Here is a 24,007-nt window from a genome sequence, read left to right as displayed (position 1 = left end):
AGTTATGATGTATTTTTTTCTATACTTTTTATTTAAAAAAGGGGGCGATCTAGTATTGTGTGTGTTAGAGATAGTGGGACCCCTCCGGTCCCTGATGGACTCCAGATAAGAGTGACATAAGTGAATGGGTGTGGTGAAGAAAATTCATGCCATAGTATGGACAATTAATAGTTACACTCAGTAACACTTAGTAGAATATAGATGTGTAATACTGAGTTCCATGTGTGGCATGATCATTTATATGTACCCAGGCTGGGGAGGACTCTACAGTTGACACTTTTGAATATGGAACCAAATTATTAAATATTTAAAAAATATTCTCAGAAGTATTGAAGAAGGGCACTTCAGGAAACAGTAGAATGGCATTAGCCTCCCTTGGTCTCAGCCTCGAACTTGTAGGCGGCCCAGTCACTCAGCTGTTTCTCGCCCTCTCCTGTCATTTGATAAGGGTAAGTTAAAATGGCCAGATCCACTCAGTGGACTTTTATCTTCAAACATACAATAAAAAATCCTGAAACGATGAATAATCTAATCCAGGTGTTCAGCTAAAAAGAAAAAGGCTACTTACTGAATGATACCACATATTAAATTCAGCAGGAACACCCGCAAGCACTCCAGACTAGACAGGTTCCCTTCTATGTTTTCTCAAGTAAAGCAGAAACATCAGAACATTTCAGACTAACAACAAAGAAACATAGGTCAAAGATACTGCAGAGGCTGACAGATTTCCCAACACTTTAATCCATATCTATTTTTCTCATTTGCATTGGCCTCTTCTTCCCTTTTGATATTGTTCCTACATGGTATTGATCAATTTTACCCACAATATCTATGTCTCCACTTTTGTGACCTTTTCTCTTTCATCTCTCATTCTCATTGTCCATTTCACTCTCTCTCTCACTCGCTCTCTCTCTCTCACAGACACACACACATACACACATCCCTACCTTCTATATCCCAGTCTCTCTCTCATGTTCTCATTCTTTCATTTGTCAGCCTTTCTCTGTTAAATCTATCATTCCCTCTGTAGCCTCTCTCCACTATTAGTCTCGTTCCCTCCTTCTCATTGATGACTTACTCAATCTCCTTTTCACCTTGTTAATAGACCTTATTCCCTCTCACCGTCTTGCTCTCCCCTTGCTTGTCTCTTTTTCCTATACATCTCTATTTCTTCTCTCATTTGTCTCTCTTCCCTCTCACTCTTTCTCCACTCTCATTAGTCTCTTGTACCTCTGTATCTATTTCTCTCATCCTATTGGTCTCTTTTTCCTTTATATCTCCTTCTCTCCTTTTCATTGATCTCTGTCTCTTTTACCCTTCAGATTCATCCCCCGCCATGAAGATGAGCTGGAGCTTGATGTCGATGATCCAATACTGGTGGAGATTGAGGAAGATGATTACTGGTACAGAGGATACAACATGCGAACGGGGGAGCGGGGGATATTCCCAGCATTTTATGCCCACGAAGTGGTCAGCCCTGTGAAGGAGGTCATTGGTAAGAGGCAACACCTTTTCATGTTTTGAGATTGATATTTCTTAAAAACTAACTTTTGATTGCAAACAGATAATGATGTCAAGTTTGGACTAAAATGAATTGGAATTTAAAACCCTCGTTAATGGCAAAATTGGGTTTTAAGTCACAATTCTGAAAAGGCCACTTTTACAAGTCAAAACCACCCCTGGGTTGGGGCTCAAAGCAGTAAGGCCAAGCCTCAATAAACTATACAACAAAACAACTGCCAATACTGCCAATTTACTTCTGCTCTTAGTTTTGAAAAACACATTGATCTGAAACAATATGTATTATAGACTTATCTTTCTGTCCGAAATAAATCTTACTCTTTTATTTCAATTTTTTACATATCAACATTTTACACATGTAATACAATTTTAACACATAGTTGACATTTGCACCTCATAACATCATCAAATCAGCTAAAACATTCAAAATGTGTAAAATGTTGATATGTAAAAAATTTAAATAAAAGAATAAGATTTATTCCAGACAGAAAGAGATGTCTATAATACATATTGTTTCAGATCAATGTGTTTTTCAAAACCAAGAGCAGAAGTAAACTGGCAGTATTGGCAGTTGTTTTGTTGTATACTTTTACAAAGTTGGCATTTTCTTGTCCTAACAATTCAGTGCCTGATGCCTCTCTCTGCTGTCCTAGGAGGCAACAGAGGGATCCATGCCCCAGCTACACACAACCTGGCCGACACAATAGTGATGGATAAGAATCGTTTTAATCCTAGGTCTGTTTCAGCCCTATACCCAAGTATAATCTCCTTGTGAGTAAGCTGTAAGTCAAAGCCAAGACATAGTCCGATAACCTGATTCAACTCTTCCCAGAACGCCCCGAATTTTGGGACAAGAAATAAACATATGTAGCATATTTGCGGCCACTAATCCACATTTAAGGAATTTAGGGCCAGATGTAGGTCGCCCATTACCGGTCGGTAAACCCAAAATTCGGTAAATTTCAGGCTTACCGACCGGTATTGGGCCATTTCCTATGTAGGGGATGATTCGGTAAATACCGATTCGGTAAATACCGAATCGTATCGGTTCGGTAATTTTTACCGAATCTTTTCCTACATTGCATTTACCGATTCTAAAATACCAAATCAGTAAAATTCGGTATTTTAGAATCGGTAAATGTACTTTACCTACATCTAGCCCTTAGTCTTATCACCACTATTATTCCTAGCTCACCTTGTTATTCTGTCAGGGGTATTAGAACATTGGAATGTTGGTAGCTCCATTGAAAAAAATGGAGTGCTCCGGGCTTATAATGGCTGGTATAAGCCCGGAGCTCCAACAATCCAATGTTTCTTTGTTCACAGCTCTGGCTGTGAACAAAGGCTTCAGGGAGCCTGAGGGGATTTCAATCCCCTCGTGCTCCCTGAAGGCTTTGTTTTATTTGTTAGAATATTCTGCCCTGTAGTGGCAGAATGTTCTAATAGCCTTATAGCCCTTCGTAGCAGGGCTATACCGGATTTTAAAGTTCCTCAGCATTGTTAAAGTCCCTCGCCTTTGGGTCAGGCCTTTAACGCTGCAGTGGGCCTTTAATAGCCGGTATACCCCGCGACAGCAGCTATAAGGCTATAATATAGCATATGCAAAGTTTTACATTTTTGTACTCTTAAGATTATGGAGTGTACTGAACCCAATAACGTCTCTAATGTGGAAAGAATGTTCATAGGGACACAATCTTCAGATAAAAGATTACTCCATTTCAAAGCAGGTTTAGGGCTATCATTCATTCTGTATTGACAAAAACTCTGATACATAGAATTTATAATCTGCTTTCCTACTCCTGTCGATGGTGCGGTTTACCTTCTATTTCATTTACCAGAAGTCCTACTTTGGGATTTCTGTCAGCAGAGAAATAAATGTGGCTTGCGAGTCTAGGAAATTGTATTTCCCATTTGTTCTTTAGGGCTATAGTAGTCCAGATCATCAGCAGAGAAACACAAATCCCTTCAGCCTGAATCCCATTCTCGTTGGACAGATCATCCATCTGAAAGGAACAGGTCACGTGAAATAAAACTATGCCCTTCTTTCCATAGGTTAAAAATTCCTCACTGTGCCCAATTTTGAGTATGTATGGGTTCACTTTGGCCATCTCTAGTAAATACATGTTACATGACGATGTGCAAAATGGGCAAGATTTCTTGCCTTTGCTCACATTATATGCCACTCAAACAGTCTTACGATGTTGCGTACCATCCAATCCGCCACATATTCGGGTGTCTCATTGCTGAATACATTTCGGACCCTGCTAATGCCCATTATCACTCCATCAGTGGGCCATGCTTCCCACTGCACAAGTGCTTATGTTCTAATGTGTTTCATTCATTTGTTCATCTTTGTTGCATGATGTTATGACTTATTGTAGGATAGGACTTTTCTTTGTCCATTGACTTTCCAGCTAATGTGGATCCACCACAGAAAGGCTGAGAATTGTTTCCTAAGTGTCTTAACAATCAGTGATTAGGTTATTACAGTGAAAAAATATACCACACATAAGACACAACCTTCTACAAAGTATGCTATTGTTTTTACCTCTATGAATGTTTTAGGGGGGATTTCAGAACAATTTGCATTTTCGACCTGAACGCTCCAGAGCCCATCACAGGTAGCACAGCTGTCACATTCACTGTGTAATTTCTATTCCAGGGCTGAAGAGGAACACTTGCTGGATGGAGAGGTTCACTGTGCAGTTTCTGGGATCTGTGGAAGTTCCGTGTCATCAAGGCAATGGTATCTTATGTGCAGCCATGCAGAAGGTGAGTGTGCTATTGGTGTGTCGCCATGCTGCAGGCACTGTGTCATCGCATGTAAAGCAAAGAAGAGCTTGAGAGAAGCACCCTTTCTTTTTTATATTTAAGGGGGTGGAATGAAATAAGCCATCGTGCTGAAAGTGAGGTTGTCATTCTTAATGCAGCAGTGGAAAGGATTGATGTAGTTGATTGTGTAATCAACAGGAGGTGAGGGTGGCCCCCTACGTCCAGCTGTGCACAAGGTAAAAGTAGCATCCTGTGTGCAGCCATAAAGTAAGTTTGTCTGATGTCTTCAGCCATTCAGGAGGTGAATCTGCCATCGCGGGTTATGCCATGCATAGGATCAATATGGCATTCTATTTTTAGAGATGCAGACGGGAGAAAAGTGTTGCTTCTTGTGTGCCTACTAGCATAGCACCCTGTGTGCAGCCATGTAGATTCTGGGTTACATTTGGGGCACCAAATTCAAAAGGAGAATGCGTTACTATGCAGTCATCCGTGTGACTTCCTGGAGGCAGCCTTCGAGGTAAGTGTAGCACCCCGTTTGCAGCCAAGCGGGAGTGCCTGAGTATGGCTTCTTCTGACTTGCCCTGTAGAAAGTTGAGCCAGGTTTCCTTTGTCCAGCTATGAAGGTGAATGCAGAATCCCATGTGCAGCCATTGCCAAGTGAGATTGGCATGCTCTGTCCTACAATGAAGAAGATAGTGGGGTACCCCTCGTCCAGTCATGCAGAAGATGTGTGTGTTATAAGATGCCAGGCATAATGTGAGTGTGTCAGGAGTTGTGCTACAGTATAGAATGCAGATGGTGTACCCTGAGTGCAGCTATCCAGAATGTCACTCCACTTCCTGCGTTCTTCACTTTAAAGAGTGGGTGTTACAGTGTGTGTGTAGGTATACAGAATGGGTATACCATATTCTGTGTTACCATGCACGGTATCTGGCAATTTGTGTGTCCCCGTCTTTTAAGATATGTGTAGCATCTTGTTAGCTGAAAGATGTTGGCATTTCATGCTCTCCAGTGTGACAGTATGTGTGCAGCTACACAGAAGATGAGCGTGCCATCCTGAGTTGAGCCAAGTAAAATGACAGTTCGGAATCGTGTTTGTATTCAGACAGATGAAAGTACTATCCTATGTTCTACTACGCAAAAGGTGAGCATGGGGCCCTTTGTGCAACCATGCACAAGGTGATCTCGCACCCTGTGATCATACCATCCTGATGCAGTCATTCAGGAGAATGGCACCTATGTGTATGCATGCAACTAAACGTGCCATCCCATGTGCAGCCACGAAGAAACTGAGTGTCAAGAACTAGCGAGGGTGAGTATGACAACCCTTACTTCTGTACTGAGTAAACTCCCTGAAGGGTAACCGGCAGATTCAATGAGTCTCTGGACGATGGTGGTCAGTGCTGAAACAGGACTGACACAACTGGATGATGGATTACTGTGGCTGCCCTGTCTGGTAACCCAGTAAAGAAGGTAAGCACCTTGGCCAAAGGAGAGTGGTAACAGCCAGGGGCGGCTACTCCATGTGGGCGGAGGAGCATCGCCCCACTGCTTTCTCACAGTGCGAGAAGCAAAAACATAAAATGGTATTATAAATAACAATTTATGTTTCTGCTTCTTGCACTGCGAGAAAGCAGAAGGGTTTGGTTGGGGGCAGGTGGGTGGGCTGGTCTGCTTGAGGGCAGGGGAGCAGTGGCTTGCCCAATGTTGCGGGCCATGACTGTTTGGTTGGCTCACTGGGGCCAACCAAACCAGTCATGCGCTCTCTCCCTTTTCTCCATGTAGGCTGCATGCAGCCTACATAGAGAAAATGGCCTCCACATTGACGCCTGTGTGGTCGGCGTCCCAACCAATCACTACGCTGCCATTGTAGCATTGTGATTGGCTTAGGGGAGGGTAAGGAGGCTGCCTTCGTCCTGTTCCTGTGGAGGCAGGAAAGCAGGCGCTGACTGAGTTGTGAAGACATGGAACCTAGGAAAGGTACGTTTTATTTATTTTTATTTTTTAAACCCTCCACCCCACGCGACTCCGCGTCCGCCCCCTCACCTGTGAGCCATGCCAGATGCGACTGGTAACAGCGGGCAAAGGAGAAGTTAGCAGAATGTTGAAATCATAGACTGCATCAGCCAGAGGACACAAGAGAAAAACACAGAAATGTATGTAGTAAGCAACTGATATGTCAGATAGAGATGGAGCAGGGAGGTACTGAGAAATAGGCAACAACTCAGGAAGCAGGGGTGGCTCTAGGCTGATGGTGGCCCTGTGCAGGGAGCGTAGGTAGGGGGCCCGGGAAGAGGGGGGGGGTCATGGTGTTTGGAAGTGGAACAGAGCCGGAGGCTGCAAATCCCTGCCAGGGGCCACCACGCAAATATGCTCCCATCGTCAGAGGATTATTATATTAAGGATATATAATGGCGTGGCAGCCCCTCGGGTTTGGCGGCCCTGTGCAGGTGCACAGCTTGCACATGCCTAAGGCAGCCCCTGCAGGAAGGAAGAGAGAGTCTTGGAAATTCAAGAGAGAAGTTGGCGTAGGACAACACTGGAGAACTTGAAGATGGAGTAGCCAACAATTAGTCAGAGAGCTTCAGGGCTGGAGGAAATTCAGTTACAACACACCAATGAAGGTTGGGAACTTTCTTGTATGGGAGCACAGACAGCACAGGTGAAAAGAGTCTTCTGAGTAGTGGTCCAGTTGCAGGCATGTGCAGGGATTAGGTCCCTGAATCAGGCTCACTTCTGCTTGTCCAGTTTTGTTACTGATTTTCAAGGAAGAAGTTCTCAACAATTACTTGCAAACAACTCTGTGTTGCTAATTTCTTGAATTCTGTTTGGTTTAGTGGGTTTTGCTCAGAATTGTTCTGTAAATTACTTTAGACGGATGTTCAGAGAGTACAGGTTCTGACATCGAAGTTGGCACTCTGTGACAATGACAGGTGAATACGTAGAGGGTAAATGTGTCATCTTGTGTGCATTCATAGAGAAGGAGCGTTTGGAATCATCGGTGCTGAATGTACATTTTAACTCAGAATATGGACCAATAGATCTAGTTATGTAGAAGGTCAATGTGCCTTCCTGTGTACAAGCAAGCAGGTGACCATGCTATCCTCTCTCCAGCCCTGTAGACCATTATGGTGACATACTTTGGCAATTATGGAAAGGGCAAGAAACCCTAACAGCTCCCATACAAGTTATCTTGAAGAAGGTAGGTGTAACAATCTGACATCGTACCATAAAATAATCTTGAGCACAGGATTTTCTTTGCAGAAAAAACACATGAGTTCACCACATAGTCAAAGCAAGAGTCCCTGATATTTAAGATTAGAAGACGGCATAATTTTGAGTCGGCATATGTGAGAAAACATGTTTTTGCCTACTTTTGAGCCCAGACATCCATTAACCACTTGATGAATAAAGCATAATGTTTCTCGGAATATCAAAACGATAGTATTCGGTGGATTTATGAAAAATGTACCTTTAGATGGATCTCACTGGTTTCAGAGCAATCCTTCAATGCATATCAATCCATAGTTAGTTAAACAATTTATATACTGCACTACAAAAAGAAGCCTGCCTCAAACGCTGGTCTGGGTGTAAACGTCCTGTAGTACATCGATTTTTCAGGTTATGCTTGAATGTAAGAAGGTTTCGTTCTTTGCGTAAGGAGACTCAAAGCGCATGCTAGAGACAAGCCATGAAAGTCTACACTTGTCCCTCCCCCATTGTAGTGAGTCTATTAGGGGCTGGGCAGGAAAGAGATGACACCACCACATACATGAATGGAAGTTGCTCGCAGGAACATGACTCATAACTATGACTACTAAATAGTCTGGTACAGCCCATAGAAATATTTATTCATGGCCATAGATATTTGTAATGAATTCTATACCTCCAAACGCTAGTGAGCTCAGGCAAAGCTATTTTCCCTAAGCCTCAAATGAGGCACGTCCTGGCATTTTGGAACTATGGTACTGCACCATCAAATGTACGTGAAAGCCCATATAGATATCACATTGAATTTAAGTAAGATACAAAAAGTGAAAGACGAGGAGAATTTGGAAGGAATCACATTTAACAACAGAGCTTACATTATACAAAAACAAACATATATAGACAATGCACAAAAATACCAACATACTGTACATTCATTAATGGAGTTAATACACAACTATATAAAAAGTCCCAGAATGCATGAATTAATTTGTTCAATAAACAGTCTCTAGATGTCTCGACCTCCTCGAGATCATTTTTATGCCCTGCTGTGAGATGCGAGTCCTTCCTCGCTTTGTATTTGCATGAATGTTTTAATAATCAATATTCCACTTTCTCCTTCTGTAGTTAACTTAAATACATTCAGTTGGTTTACAATGTATATTCTTTTTGACTTCCAATGCTATTTTGTTTCTAATTTTGTAGTACCTCAATGCTAGCTAATTTTTCCTGCATACACTTTAAATAATAAAGTACAATTTACTGGAGCCAGTTGTGAAGAAATGAATAATTAGTTCCAGTGGATGGTACTCCACTAAGTTGTTATGTCCAGTCAGTAATTTATACTTCGGCTCAAGCTCTGGTTAAATGTATAGACATCTATGGGTTTGCCCTAGTGACCCTACAATACCTGGGCATGAAAATGGGGCTAAACAGAAAATATGGTATGTTGTGTGAACAGATTTTTTCATAAGTTAGTGCCACAGTGAATACTCAAATTAATCACTGGTATCTTCATACAATTAAAAAAAAAACACAATTTATTTTGTTCATTGGATGGTGTAATACTGGTGCTGGTACCTGGAGTGTGCATTAAGAAACATCAAAGTAACCACACGTAACAAAAGAAGGAAAGCAACATTTATGCAAACAACAAAATGAATGGCAGGGCCAGATCAGATGGCATGTACGGGTCAGGCACTCAAAAGGAGTAACAGACGAAGGCTTCCGTTGCGTCCCCAGTGGGTCCCGACTACATGTGTCAGTGCACCCAGCAGCTCCCCCATTCTCTTCCAGACCAAAGCAATCTGCACTAGCGGATGTAGGCTTGCGCTGCTCGGAAACCTAACAGCCACACCCATGCCCCCAAAGTGGACGAAGACCTTTGCTTCTTCCTCAAGGATGACCTATTCTCTCCTCACGGCGCACTCTGCAGTCCCCCCCCCCCTCCCCATGAAAGCAACTAGGTTGAGCCCAAGTTGACGACCGTGTCGCCGCTCTAGCTTATAATACCCTTGTTTGCCAAGCAAGCACTTCCTTCTTCCAAAGTCCCGAGGAGGCTCCCAGTAACGGGTCAACACTTTCTTTTGTAGGAGTCATCTAATCTTAAATACATTAGGTAATGCTATGGACACACATCTAAAAAGCAGAGCACAGGATTGTCCTCCATTTGAGAACAACCAAAGGACTACCTCCCTTGTGGACCGTGGAGTAAATAAGGACTCAGCCATATTGCTCAAACCAACTGGAAAACTGAAGCAAGATTCTAGTTGCCACATTCATTTTGTTGTATGCACAGGTTCGGCAATTGCTTGTCTTCTTTTGTTACTTATGTTTACTTTAATGTTTCCTAATGCACACTCCAGGTACCAGTACCAAGAGTTAAGAGTATTACGCCACCCAATGAGAAAAATAAATCATGGTGTTTAAAATTATACAACGATGCCAGTTCAGGCGACGGGGACTAAGCCCAGTAGTGCATAGTAATACTGGCTCCTGTCGTTCTTTGTGTGCCCTCACCTGCGTGATCTGCAGTGTCCCCACGAGAGTGTCGGCGCTGCCAGCACGACACAACAAAGACCTAACGTTAAATAAAGAACTTGTAAGACGGTCCTACTCTCCAAAAGAATTTATACAATAAAAATAGCAGTACCGGGGGGATTGAGAGATGTGACATTATAGCACCACCTAAATGTGTTTTGATTAAAACATCCATAATCTATTTAATATAACAAACACTACTGTTGTAAGAGGTGGCTCATAAGTGAAAGAATGAAAATAAATGTTAGATATTTGTAAAAGCGTAGAAGTCCTCAAATTTGTGAAAGGTCCTCCCAAGTGGAGTGAAGTGGGTGAAATGTCGTCTCAACAAATCTTCACACCCCTTGCTATGCTGTGCATTTATTACAACAACGATAGTTACTGCACCACAGGCTTCGACTTTGTGCTCCAGAGGCTTGCACTCCCATTTATAAATCGATTATTCAATGTTGGATGTACAAGAGAATATTCTCATGACAGGAAAGATGTGGTATTGGGTAACTAAGCTTACTGAGCCCTAAAATGTCTGCACTTTTCACCTCCCTCGCATACTGTAAGCGTGCCGAGACAGCCTGGCTCTTTCCCTGCCTCTGGCATGAACTAAGCCTGGATACAAAGACAGCCGAGCCACCACTCTGTGAGTGCGGTGTTAGCCGCATGTGTTTTGGTGCAACGACCGCCCTCGATTTTGTAACCTCTGACCCTCCTTGTTTGTTTTATTTTTCTGTTTTAGATTGCCACCACCAGAAAGCTAACAGTTCACCTGCGACCCCCTTCAACCTGCGACTTGGAGATCAGCCTGCAGGGGGTCAAACTCATCCTGAATGTTAATGAGTACAGCCGAGACGAGGAGGTAAGAGGGCAGGCTTGGGGGCAACAGCAGACACACTTGAGGAAAACAGGAGGCGGGAGAGAGCAATGGGGTGTCTTACACCAGTCTGACTCTTTGCAAGGTGCACACAATGCATATGCCTAACTGTTCGTTTGAATATGAAGTTTATGTAGTCAGGGGCGAAGCTTGGTCGGTAAAACTTGGGGGAGGGGGGTATATAATGTTAAAATACATTATATGACAAGCAGGGCGCCTGAGAGGGGCTTAAGAGGCAGTGGAAAGGGAGAGGAATGCGGATTAGTAGGAGTAATAAGTGGGAGAAACACGATATTTTGTAAAATAATCAAAAAAGTTTAGGGCTTTCAAAACAGGGATATGAGTGTGTGTGTGTGTGTGTTTTTGTCAGTGTGTGCATGCAAAACTCCCAGGTGAAATCCAACAGACACCTCACCATACTCGCCCAAACACCCCCCAGAAGCTATACCCCGATATGTAGTGCCAGGGAAAGTTGCTTGATTGCCATTAGTGTAGCTGAGCTCCACCATGTTTGTGTGCATGTGACTCGAAAAAACTTTCTAATGAGGTGAATATATGTAAAGACAGAAGTGTGTGTGTGTGTATATATACCATCTAGCATAATTAAAAATGTGCTTGTCGGGGGCGTGGCCAAGATGGCGGCGGAGTAGGACGTGTTTCAAGTCCTCTCCGGCCCCAGGCCCTGCATAAGTTTTGAATAGCACGGCGCCACGGCTCTATTTTGGCGCCTGGTCCTCTGGGCACTACGGCAGAGGGTTGAGCAGCAGCGGAGTGCGCACCGGGGCCCCGGGTGTCCTCTGAGCAGCTCCGACGTCAGAGGCGGCTGCCAGGACTGGAGCGGTCCAGCGAAGCCGGCGCGGGCAGAGAGGCCCGGGACCTCCCGAGCAGCAAGCGTTGGTGTGCTCCCTCGGGCGGAGAGGTGAGGGCCGCCGGTGCCGAGTGGCGACGGGCGGACGCTAGACAACGGCAAATACACCGAGCCTCCCTAGTGGGGGAGGAGCCTATTGCCGATGAGCGTCCGACGCCGAGGGCGGCTGCCCTCCTACTCGAGGCCGTGGTCCGAGGCCTAGCGAGGGGACCGCTTAGAGTTGCCCTCTGGAACAGTGCTACGGAGCGGACCCCTGGACGGAGCACCAGCTTTCCAAGAGAGGCGACTGCCCGGGCCTCGCGGGCGTGAGTGCGCCTGATTATTGCGGTGATTCCGGCGGCCGGCGGACAGTGGAGAGAACAGGTCCACGTAGCGGTGCGGTTGAGTGGAGGCGCCTGATCGGGTAGAGACGGGCAGATCCCGACCACGAGGCACGGTGAGGGGGAGTTGGACCTGAAGGTGGAGATTGGCATCTGATGCAGTGGCGGCCTGGTGATCGACCGAGGGGTGCCAGTGTACATTGCTGAGACGGGGCCGGACTGTCGCAGACTGTGAGGGCCCCGACATTGCTGGCTCTACACTCATACCCCCTGGAGATAGGTCACGGTCGGAACGCGATCTGAGTCGAATAGCCACCGGGATTGGTGCCTGGTTTCACCGCGCCCATACCAGCATCGTGGCCTGTGGGGCTCCTACCCACGTGTCTTCATCTGTGGTGCAACTACGCAGCAGCGTCTCTCCTGGCCGTGGGGACTGGACAGGTGTGCCTGGGATTCCTTATTCTGGGAGTGCTTTTTCTGCTTGTGCTACGGCCTGAGACCGCGTTGAGCGCCCTGGCCCGCCGGAGTGGACGCCTTCTTGAGCCCTTGTGTGGATCTGCTTAGAGGCGGAGGAGTGCGATTCGTGGTGGCCGGCGGGGCGCTTGGAGAGAGCCACGATGTCTAACGCTCTGCGCAAAGGGAAGACCGGGAGGGATGGTCCATCGAAGAGCACTCAGCAACCGGCTTCCCCTGGCCCGAGCTCCTCTCCTAATCGCTCCGATGACGAGGCACCGGCCACTAAGGCGTTTATGACCGACCTCTTCAAGTCCATTAAAGAGGATATCTCGGACCTCCGAGCACAGTTGACTTCTGACCTCCGGGAAGTAAGGAGAGACGTGGACGCCGTGGGGGAAAGAGTAGCCACACTTGAGGATCACGATCTCAATATGGCAAATGACGTCCACCAGTTACAACAAGATGTGCTAAGACTCACAGAACAGAACTTGGACCTACAGGCCCATGCGGAGGACTTAGAAAACCGCTCCAGGAGAAACAACATTCGCATTCGAGCGGTACCGTGTGATGGGGAAGCGGGGGACCTCCGCGGTTACGTCCAGGACCTCTTCCGCCAGCTTTTGGACGACGAGGAGGTGCATGAGATTCGCATGGACCGGGTCCACAGAGTTGGACTACCGCGTAGAGGTGGGGGCCCGCCGCCGGACATCCTGGTATGTGTCCACGATTTTCAAATCAAGGAAAGAATCCTTAGGAAAGCACGTGACACTCCCTCTCTGCAGTTCCGTGACCATCGTCCGCAGCTCTATCAGGATCTGGCGGCGTCGACTCTTCAGAAGCGGCGGGAGTTCAGGCCAGTCACGGCGTTTCTACGTGAACACAACATCACCTACTCATGGGGCCATCCATTCCGCATAGTCTTCCGCTGGCAGAATAAGCTGGCGCAGATTCGCTCGCTGCAAGTGGCGAAAGATCTCCTGGGCATCGGGGATGATTCTTCAGCTTCGAGGATGGGCAGCCCTTCACCAAGGCGACGACATCGATCCTCCTCGTGGCACAGAGTGGGATCAGCACCGGACCGTGGGCGGCCGGATCGAGCAGCCAGCCTACAGGAAAGAGGGGAAGCGGTGGCCTCCGTGGCCTCTGCAACGTTGACGTCTTCACAGCAGAGCTCTGGAGCGGCCTGACTTGATGAATACGGGCCTAAGGGGCCAGAGAGGCCCGAGTTCCGTGGTCTGAGGGTATGCAAGTACTTTGTGTGAAGACACCCCGGACCGTGGCCCTGGGAGACCCTCTTGAGGTCTCTCACCCCCCTCCCAGTGACTTTATGGTGCGCTGCACTGTTCTGGGACGTTTCAGGTTCAGTGCTTTCTGTTATTTTCTGTTGTTGTTCTGTTTCCGGGTGTGGGGTGGGGGGTGGGGGGTCCTGAGGGGGAGGGTGGCACAGGGGGTGTTGAGATTTGGGGTGGGGGGGGTGGGATGGTGGTGGTGTCCGGAAGCCGTGTGTACAGAGTGCTGTTGGCAGTCGAGGTGCCCTCCTCTAGCGTCTGTGGCAAGGGCCCTTTTTCTGGAGCACTCACTGCCCCATGCATGATGCCGCGCTATTTCACTGTCCTTGGCTGCTTAGGGACGAAAGGCCTGGAGCTCCTGGTTGGGTATGGTGTTGTTCCCCGGAGAGAGACAGGGGCCTGGTCATTAATGGCGATGTTTCTACCCAGTTATCTCCAGTATGGGTTACCTTGCAGGAAGACATGTGTGCCTGGTTCTGGAGGACCTGGAGATGTGGATCTGGTGACGAATGGGGGGTGGAGGGGGGGATGTCAGGGGAAGCTTGGAGTTGGGCCTAGCCCGGACACGTGTGCTGTGAGAGTACCACTGGTCGAGGAATGGGAGTGGATCATGCTGGTAAGCCTTCAGAGCGGAAAATTCCATTGTCGCCATGACTATTAGTGTGGGAACCTGGAATGTAAAGGGTCTCAACTCCCCGCAAAAGCGCCAAAAGCTCTGGAAGTACCTGTCGGATCACCATCTTGATGTGGTGGCTCTCCAGGAGACCCACCTAGCCAGGAAAGATGAACTTAGACTACGGCACCGACACTTCCCCCTCATCTATAGGGCGTCGGCATCCACCAAACACAGGGGGGTGGCCCTCATGTTCAAGGCTTCTCTGCACTTTCAACCTCTGGGGGTGAGCGGGGATAAGGATGGTCGATGGCTAATGGTGAAGGGGTCCCTATATGGCCGGCTATGTACTTTTGTAGTTGTGTATGCCCCTAATGCTGGACAGAATGGGTTTTTGCAGGACCTGTTGGATAGGGTGGGACAATACGTGGAGGGGCATTTGTTCCTCTTGGGGGACTTTAACATGGTTTGGAACAGAGACATGGACAGTTCAGGAGCGCGCCGGGCAGACGCGGGTTTTTTTTCAGTTGAGACGCAACGTCAAATAGAGGCTTTGGGATTGGTAGACAGTTGGCGATTTTTGCACCCCCATACTAGGGACTATACATTTTTTTCTTCTGTACATCGTTCTTACTCCTGTATAGATCATGTTTTTATTAGTCAGGCCCTCAGGGGAGATGCCCAATTCTCCAGTGTCTTTCCGATCTCGGTATCTGATCACAGCTTGGTGGTTTTTGGTCTGCAATGGCATGTTGGGGGAGACGGTTGGCGAAAGTGGTACTTTCCGGCGGCATTGACGCGGGATGAGGTCTCTTGTAAGGGACTGTGGAAAGCTATAGGGGACTTCATGGCACTTAACCTGCCCTCTGATACCTCAGTGTATGTCACTTGGGATGCGTGCAAGGCCTCACTGCGGGGCACATGCCTTGCCCTTAATGCCAACCTCAATAGGCTTCGGAGACAGGAGAGAGAGGCCCTTGAAACGGAGCTTGCTCTTTTGGAACAGGCACACAAGTCCAACCCATCTAGAGTGACCCTCCGTCCGTTGACGGCGGTGAGAGGGAAGTTGAGAGCCCACTATAATAATCGGGCTGAGTTCACCCTCCTCCGCCTCCGCCGCCTCTCCTACTCTCAAGGGAACAAGGTGGGGCGGCACTTGGCCCGGCAACTCCGCGATAAACGCGAGAAGGACTACATTGGGGGAATACGGGATCCTACGGGTTCTGTACGACACAGTGATGCGGACAAGGCGGATCTTTTTGGCCGCTTTTACGCTGATCTCTACTCGGGTGATGCCCTTGACCCAGAGGCTCAATCTGCGTTTCTGCAAGGTCTCCCGATACCGCAGGTCTCCAGAGAATGGAACGACTTGCTGGATTCCCCCATCACTAGAGAAGAGGTACTAAACGCCATCAAGGCTTTAAAACTTCACAAGGCACCGGGCCCGGATGGCTACACTGCCCTGTTTTACAAGACGTTTGCGTCGGACCTCTGTGATTTCCTGGTCTCTCTTTAATGCCATGGCGTCGGAGGGTAGAACCTCTGAGACTATGGCCGAAGCTTTGATTACCGTCCTCCCCAAACTGGGGAAAGATCATACAGAGTGCGCTTCTTATCGGCCGATAGCGCTCCTCAACCTGGACGCTAAGTTGTACTCGTCTATCCTCGCGGGGAGGCTACAGGACTTGATGCCGGCTTTGGTGCAGCCGGACCAGTCCGGCTTTATAAAAGGACGGCAAACTCACGACAACTTGCGACGCGTGGTCCACCTGATCGAGAAGGCTAATAGACTTCATATCCCGGCGGTCTTGGTGGGGCTCGACGCTGAGAAAGCTTTTGACCGCGTCGACTGAGGCTTTTTACATCGCACCCTGGAGGCCTTTGGATTTTCCCCCCGCTTCATAAAAATGATTGAGGCTAATTACAACAATCCTATGTCTAGAGTGATGGTTAATGGCCATAGATCCGGACGCTTCCGTCATTCACGTGGAACGCGTCAGGGTTGTCCTCTCTCCCCACTCCTCTTCGCTCTAAGTATCGAACCGTTGGCAATTGCGATTCGGGAAGACGACAATATCTTGGGCCTCCCCTTCTCCGGTGAACAGCATAAGATTTTGTTATTTGCGGATGACGTACTGCTCTCGCTTAGAGATCCAGTGATGTCATTACCATCTGTTCATAGGGTGCTCTCTGATTTTGAGACGGCGGCGGGTTTCAAAGTCAACCTCACCAAATCGTATATTCTGAACTTGACTCTTCCCCCCGAAGAAGTGCTCCGACTGCGGGCGCTCACCCCCCTGTCATGGTCGACGTCGTCTTTGCTGTATCTGGGAGTCCATCTGACATCTACTCTAGGCGCCCTATTTTCGGCCAACTTTACACCAATGTTGGCGATGATACGCACTGAACTTGAACGGTGGAAGCCGAGGTACATTTCCTGGTTGGGTAGGATACACGCGATCAAGATGGTCCTACTCCCGAAACTGCTGTATCTCTTCCAGGCATTGCCCCTACCGGTGGAGTTAGACTATTTCCGTCGGCTTAAAACTATGATGTTGAAATATGTGTGGCAGGGTGGCCGGGCACGTCTTTCGTACGCAGTGCTTCGTCGTCCACGAACGGAGGGAGGGGTGGGATTCCCGAACATGCACTTGTATTATAAGGCGGCGCAATTGAGGGTACTGGTTGAATGGTCGTAACAGCTTTCGGAAAAGCACTGGCTCCATATGGATCGGTGTGTGGCCGGAAGGTCCATTGGGATCTGGCCTGGAAGCCTAAAGCTGACCGGCCCAGGAATGCATATATTAGCACTCCGACCAGCACGGTGTTAAAGGTCTGGGACACACTTCGTGGTGACGACCGATGGACTACCTTCCCGTCTCCATTTACCCCTATACATTTTAACCCGGCTTTTCCTCTGGCTTTGACTAACAGTCCCTTTGACGTTTGGAGGGAGGGTGGTTGCCGAGCTCTGACTCACCTGTTTCATGGGGCGACACCTCTCACCTTTCAAAACTGTATGCGAGATTATGGAGTACCACCCACTGAACGCTTTCGACACCTTCAACTCTTACACTGGGCGACGTCGACTGCAGTGGGGGACGCCGCTACTCGGCCACTGACCAAATTTGAGGCTTTTATTCTCCACACGTCTATGATGAAGGGAACGATCTCCTTCATATATAGGTTGTTACTGGACACCGCGGTTTCCCCCCGCCCTCGTTACATGGACCACTGGGAGGCTACCCTGGGCAGGGACATTTCTGACAGCGAGTGGAGGAGCCTTTGGAGGGATGTAGCGGCACATAACCATTCCACAGATCTTAGGGAGGCTCACTTAAAACTTCTGTATGACTGGTATCTTTATCCCTCTAAGTTACATCGAATTTTTCCGACCACCTCAGATAGGTGTTGGCGGGGCTGCGGTATGTTGGGGGATTTCCGCCACATTTGGTGGGATTGCCCCACCATCCGACCTTTTTGGTCCGAGATCTTGTCCCATATTAAGGACGTGCTTGGTTATCCGGTTCCGACTTCAATGGATTATGTACTGCTGGGACTTAGGGACCCTTTGTTGGAACATCAGACTAGAGCTGACAAGCGCATGGTATGGCTGTGTTTAGGAGCGGCCAAGCTGACATTAGCGGCCGCCTGGAAGAACCCATCTGCGCCGGCCATCTCGCTCTGGCACGCGCGTCTGTGGCGGCTGCTGAGTATGGAGAGAATGTCCGATATATTTTTGGGGAATTTTAAAAACTTCATGTTTACCTGGGGTCCCTTGGTTAGATTCTTATCCCGAGGTCTGCCATCTGCGGTCTGCCCCTCAGCAATACGTGCATTACACCTATTTCAAATCTAACCGTTTCCATATGTGACGTTGTGATGAGTGGATGTTGGTCACCACCACCGGGGGAAGGGTGGGGGGTGGGGGGCTGGGGGACTTGAGGGGTGTTGGGGGGGGAGTTATAGTTTGTTCTTAGTTGCGACATGCTTTGCTTGTGGAAGTGGCATTTGTGACACTCCTGTATAAAGGAGCTCCTCGTTAGGGGCGCCTTCTCTGGTGATCCTTTGGCCATTGGCTACAAACTTGCCGCACCCTCGTTCCGGGGCTGATTGCCGAACACGAACATTGCCATGGGCACCGACACGCAAAAAGGGCCATATATGACTTGGGGATTTACGGCACACTTTTCAGCGCCCCCTGTGTGGGGATATGTGGCGGTTTGTCGCCTGTTCCTTCTTCCTCTCTTCTTCTATCCTTTCTCTTGCTCTGTCTCGCTTTCCTCCTCACTCTTGAAAAAACGATCACAAAATAAAAATGTTATAAAAAAAAAATGTGCTTGTCGAAAGTGCACGAATAACCATGCAGAAACGGATATAGGGCCACGTAGAAAAGAACAAATCGTTTGAATATTCTTATCAAAACGAACTACTTCAAATCTCTATAATTAGGACATTGCCTTATTGATTCATGAAATAATGATTGCTAAGAATCCATCAAATTCATTTTTTAAACAGGCTTTCAAATGACCAGCCAAATTGTAAATTCACTCCACCAAATACATTTTAAGGGCAAAGTCACAACAATAAATGAGACCGTGGAGTGGATTGTCAAGCTTGATAACATTTCAAACGTACGTCTTTAAGGTCTACTTTCACCCAAGTGATGGCCTGGTCTGAAACAACCCAAAATCTACATTTCCTTCGAAAGCAAAGGAGTCTCTGGTGCACCACCAAAAAGCTGGAATGCCTGTAACACCTGATTGTAGGACGATTAATAAATAGCCTTTCCAAATTTCACCCAACCTCGGTCTCAATGTGTTGACAAGCACCTATAGCTGTTTTGCTTTTGACAGTGTTTGTTTGTAGACTCAAAGCCTGGTTGGCTTTTACATGTAACATACTGGGTGTGAATGTAGCCTGGAAGTGCATTCGTAATCTAGCCAAGTAGGTGTGTAGCAGAGACCTATGGGTATGTATATTTAATTGGTATGAAAGATGGATCACCTGTGATTTTAACCAACCTCATCCCTCCAGGTTTCAAAGTGACCCATTGTGAAAGAAAAGAGGTGGGATTTCCCTTATCAGGAAGTCAACTCCATAGTTTTCATCTTTTGCAAGGATAGCTGCAAGATGCACAATCAATCAAAACAGCTTCTTCCTTATTGCAGCAATGCACAGGTTCCATGGATACAATCCCAGATTCCTAAAGAAAATTGTTGCGCTCACCTGGCATCTGCAAACTCTGGTAACAAAACTCTTGTGGGTTGGAGACTTTAGCATTTAGGTACATAGTTAACAGACTTGTCCTTGAGCTAACTAAAAACAAGGATGCATTAGGAACTCATCCATGTTAGCAGTCCTTCCCACACAGTAGGATACACACTTGATCTCATTTTCTCACACACCATTGAGCACGTTGAAATTCTGATCCAACCCCAATTTTATGCAGACGAGTCCTTCCCTCCATCACCTGAACTTCTGGTACTAATAATGCTTTAAAACAGCTGAACATAAAACAATACCTATTCATAGTCCAAATACCTCTATAAAATAGTCAAGCTATCTAAACAGAGAAACTGCACTCATATCAGCATTAAATAATAATCCACACACGTTTACCGCTAATACCTAGCGCATAACCTTAGTAAACTGAAAAAAACAGCACCACTAAAGAAAGAAACTCAAATAAGACCTCAAAGTAACCAACACATAGTTTACCAATACTCTGGCCGTATTAGAAAAGACAAGCTCCATATCTTCAACGCCAGTGTCATAAATCACAACCTGAACCTACAAGATTGCCCACAAGCTGAGCTGAAGAAGTTACCCATAGGTCACCTGGAATGAACAAAAGCCTCACTGACCAATTGCAGCAAGGGCTTCAGAAACTAAATAAATGTCCAATATCTATCAAGACTTTACTAACGGAGAAAGCCGAAACTACCACACACTCTGCTCCCCAACATTTTGCAAACTATTTTCTAAATAAAAAAATTACAAAGATCTGTGATTCAATCTCAAACCGAAATTATCTTTGTGTCCATTCATTCACCTTTTTCCATTTAAGTCGTACACTCCCACTTTTCAGCATGTTTTTGGGTTGCGCGGGGGTAGGGGGTCATAACCTAATTAACGTCAAAGACGAGAACATATCATTTTTATGTGGACCACTGTCCAACATCCTTCACAGAACAAATCTTGCCTTCTCTGGCCAGTGGCATGGTACCCATGATTACATTCTCTTTCTCTGCAGGCCCAGCCCCCAGCCAAATGGAATAACCAGGCATCTTCTTACTTCTAAATTATGTTTTAGCCATTCTTTTTTCCCCCAAGTTCCATTTAAAAAACTGCACAATCAATACATTTATTTTTTATGAATTGTAGTAAGTTGTGTTATATTTTGATATTAAAACGTGTCCCATTTTGTCTTTTGAGACGCTTTAGTTTTTTTTTTGTAAATTAATTGTAATCATATTTGTACTAATCTATTTTCGATGGAATTTTATTTCTAATGATTTTTTTTTTCTGTCGAATACCCACAGCCTTTGCCTTTCCAAGGGATCCCTTCTTTTTCAACAGAGAAGTGACGTCACTCCCTCATCCCATTTCCTTAAAGTAATCATTGAGTTGCCTTCACCTCACCTTACAGGCCCTGTCTAACTCCAAGATTTGTGATAAAGTTAAACATTTCCCTTTCACACGGTCTTCACCCATCCCTAGGTGGTGTGCAAAGGGAAAGCACACCTCTAACCCTCCCATAGTTTTGATTTTCTCATTGGAGGCTTGAAAATGAAGGTCTAGCTTGGCCCAGAGTTGAGTCTTACTTTACAAGAAAGGAGGTGTAGATGAATAGTTTGCCTTTTGGCCAAAAGGTGAGCTATAAGGATGCAAGGGGCAAGTCCATAGTCTACAAAATGAACACTGCATTGGTGTTGTTGGGCCTCTCCCGTTTTCAAAGGGCGGTGGCAAGTAAACTCATTGGTCAGAGTGCGCTTCTCTTTTTACCTGTCCCCATGTAGGGACTACAAAGGGGAAGTGCTGGTTAATATCTGGAAGGGCAGCTTCTTCCTGTCAGGGTTATTGGTGGAGGTACAATAGAGCACACACTGTGGCTAGTGACAGTGTACCCACTGAGGCATCCTCCTTCTGTCCACAGTTGACCTAGCAAGGGGGTGGGTGGAGGGATGATGTCAGTGCATCCTCGGGCGTGAACACAGACCATGAAGCTGCTGGGGCAGTGGATGTACAACAGAGGACCCCGGCGACGAAAGACATGCACAGCAGCGGGCCCGCTGTTTGAAGAAGGAAGAGATGATCAGGCTCCTGGAGTAGATGAGTCTGGTAGTGCAGCATTAGAATTCTCATTAGGGGACACGATTGGAGCAGTGGTCCCTACATGAGGTCAGAGGTCAAGGGTAGAAATCCCAAGGCCTGTAGGGCTTGTGAATGGATAAGGCAGTTGCTGGGTCCTCCATAATGAGCTGACTGAGTTAGTTCTATAAATAGGGTCTCTAATAAGACAGGGTACAGTGGGCATTGAAGGAATGCTTTTATGTGCCCATCAGGGAGAAAACAGGCAACGTTTCTTATGAAGCACAAACAAGACATGGTTGTAGTGATATAGGTATGTACTTATCGTCTTCAACAGGATTATGATGCAGCAATGTCACAACAGGCAGATCAGTGTAAGCACTGTGACAAACGTTTGTGCTTAGATATTCTGGCGCAGGTAGAAGTAGTTAGTAGCAATTGATTACTTAACAAGATGTCCCATTTTCCCTCAAAAGGGGTATCGACAGCACTATAGTCAGCTATGCTGTTTTTAAGTAATGTTGTTAGCCTTCAGGAATCCCCACAAGTATTGTGTCCAACAGAAGCTCCGAGTTTACTTCCTGCTTCTGATAAGCATTCTGCAAATTGTTGGGACTCACAATCACATTTTCCACCAGCTGGCATCTTCAAACAGATTGTCAGACAGAATGTGTCAAACAATCTAAGAAACATGTTTTTTACGCTGTCAATGACCTCAATTTGAAGGATCTTGACTTGATGAAACTGAAATGGTGGAATTTGTCTATAACACAAATCATTCCACTATCTGAGGCTCCCCTTTCTTTGCTCTCTCTGGGTTTCATACTCGTGTTCTCAGTGGTGGCTGGCATCTACAAGAGAGGGGGGTGGGCGCATGCACCTTAATTATATATAAAAAACACTTACCTGAATACATACATGACCTTCTCTGCTCTGGGCCTATTCATACAGGAACAGGATGCTGCAACCCCCTTGGCCAATCCTGGAGCTGCTCTCATGCAGCATGAGAGCAGCGCCCTGATTGTAGGGAGCAGCCGCACTCGGCACTCCACAGTGCTCTGGAGGACTGCACTTGCTCTAACCCAGCTGTCTTAAAACGGCTGGATTAGAGATGTTTAACTAAAATAAAGACATGCATACTTTAAAATGTGCATAGACGGCCCACCCTCCTCCCTGCTGTTATCACTCAGTAGCGGCCCCATCCATGTCCTGACTCTCTGTTTGGGAAGGCTGATGAACAATATATCTGTAATAAATTACCATTTTATTTTTAATCTCTGGGTTTTAAGGGTGATTTTAAGTAGGGCGACGCTCCTCTGCTGCAACGGAAGAGCCGCCCCTGGTTCTTTATTTTTAATTTGCATCAAATGGACACACGAAAAGAAGAAAGCCATCATTTACAAAATCAATCTATATCTGTAACAGCAATGAGTAAACATTAAATATTCCATTAAATGTTCCATAAATCATAAACAGTAGAGAGGTCATAAGGAAAAAAGAATAAAAAAACAAAAAACATTTCAGAAAATGAAAGATACTATTATTAAGACATAAATAAGCCCCAGCTTCTGTCGACTTTTCATTTAGCCTGTAGACCCCTTGAAGCAGCAAGTGCAGTCTTCATATTATATGTTTCCTTAACTAGGCTCCACCATTCCATAACCATCGGTGTTTTTTTTTTAAATCCAAGCTCTAGCAATAGTAAGTCTTGCACAGGTAACTAAAATATTCAGCAGATCCCTGAATACGCTAGTACCCCCACATATACCCACCAACATATCAATAGGTGAAAAAAAGATGGGTTGAGCAAGTCTATCAGAGACCACCTTAATTATTCCATCCCAATATTCACTAAGATGAGGGCAAGAGAAAAACATGTGGACAATATCAGCACCACTCAGATCACATTTAGGGCATTTCGTACGATCACCAAAACTATTATTCATTGTCCATTTAAGAATTCTCTCGGGAGTATGGTATAATTGACATACAGTTTTAAACATTTGCAGTTTTAGACTAGAGGATTGAACTGACACATTTAAGCTTTTAAGAGATAAAGTAATTAGATCAGATGGTACAGTCAAGGCCAATTTTCTATTCCATTTCTCAGTTAATTTAACGATGTCGCTAGTGTTAAAGCCAGAGAGAATCTTATATCCTATGCTGATCATAGATTTGTCTACTTCTCTATAAATACAGTCCCATACCGTAGAATCTAATACCATAGTAAGTTCT

The 24,007-nt window shown here is 46.2% G+C and overlaps 1 protein-coding gene across 1 annotated transcript in view; it reads left to right on the top strand.

Moving 5' to 3' along the window:
* Positions 1-24,007, top strand: part of MAPK8IP2 (mitogen-activated protein kinase 8 interacting protein 2) — a 216,930-nt gene that overhangs the window by 160,172 nt on the left and 32,751 nt on the right. The window contains exons 7-9 of the mRNA XM_078677937.1: positions 1,323-1,495; positions 4,184-4,293; positions 10,778-10,897. Coding sequence (XP_078534063.1) covers positions 1,323-1,495; positions 4,184-4,293; positions 10,778-10,897 — 403 coding nt within the window. The remainder of the gene's footprint in view (positions 1-1,322; positions 1,496-4,183; positions 4,294-10,777; positions 10,898-24,007) is intronic.

The sequence above is a fragment of the Lissotriton helveticus genome, chromosome 1_1 (genome assembly GCF_964261635.1).
Source record: "Lissotriton helveticus chromosome 1_1, aLisHel1.1, whole genome shotgun sequence".
In the NCBI taxonomy this organism is placed as follows: domain Eukaryota; kingdom Metazoa; phylum Chordata; class Amphibia; order Caudata; family Salamandridae; genus Lissotriton; species Lissotriton helveticus.
Note: the sequence above shows the minus strand (reverse complement) of the source record. Positions and strands in the feature narration are given on the sequence as shown.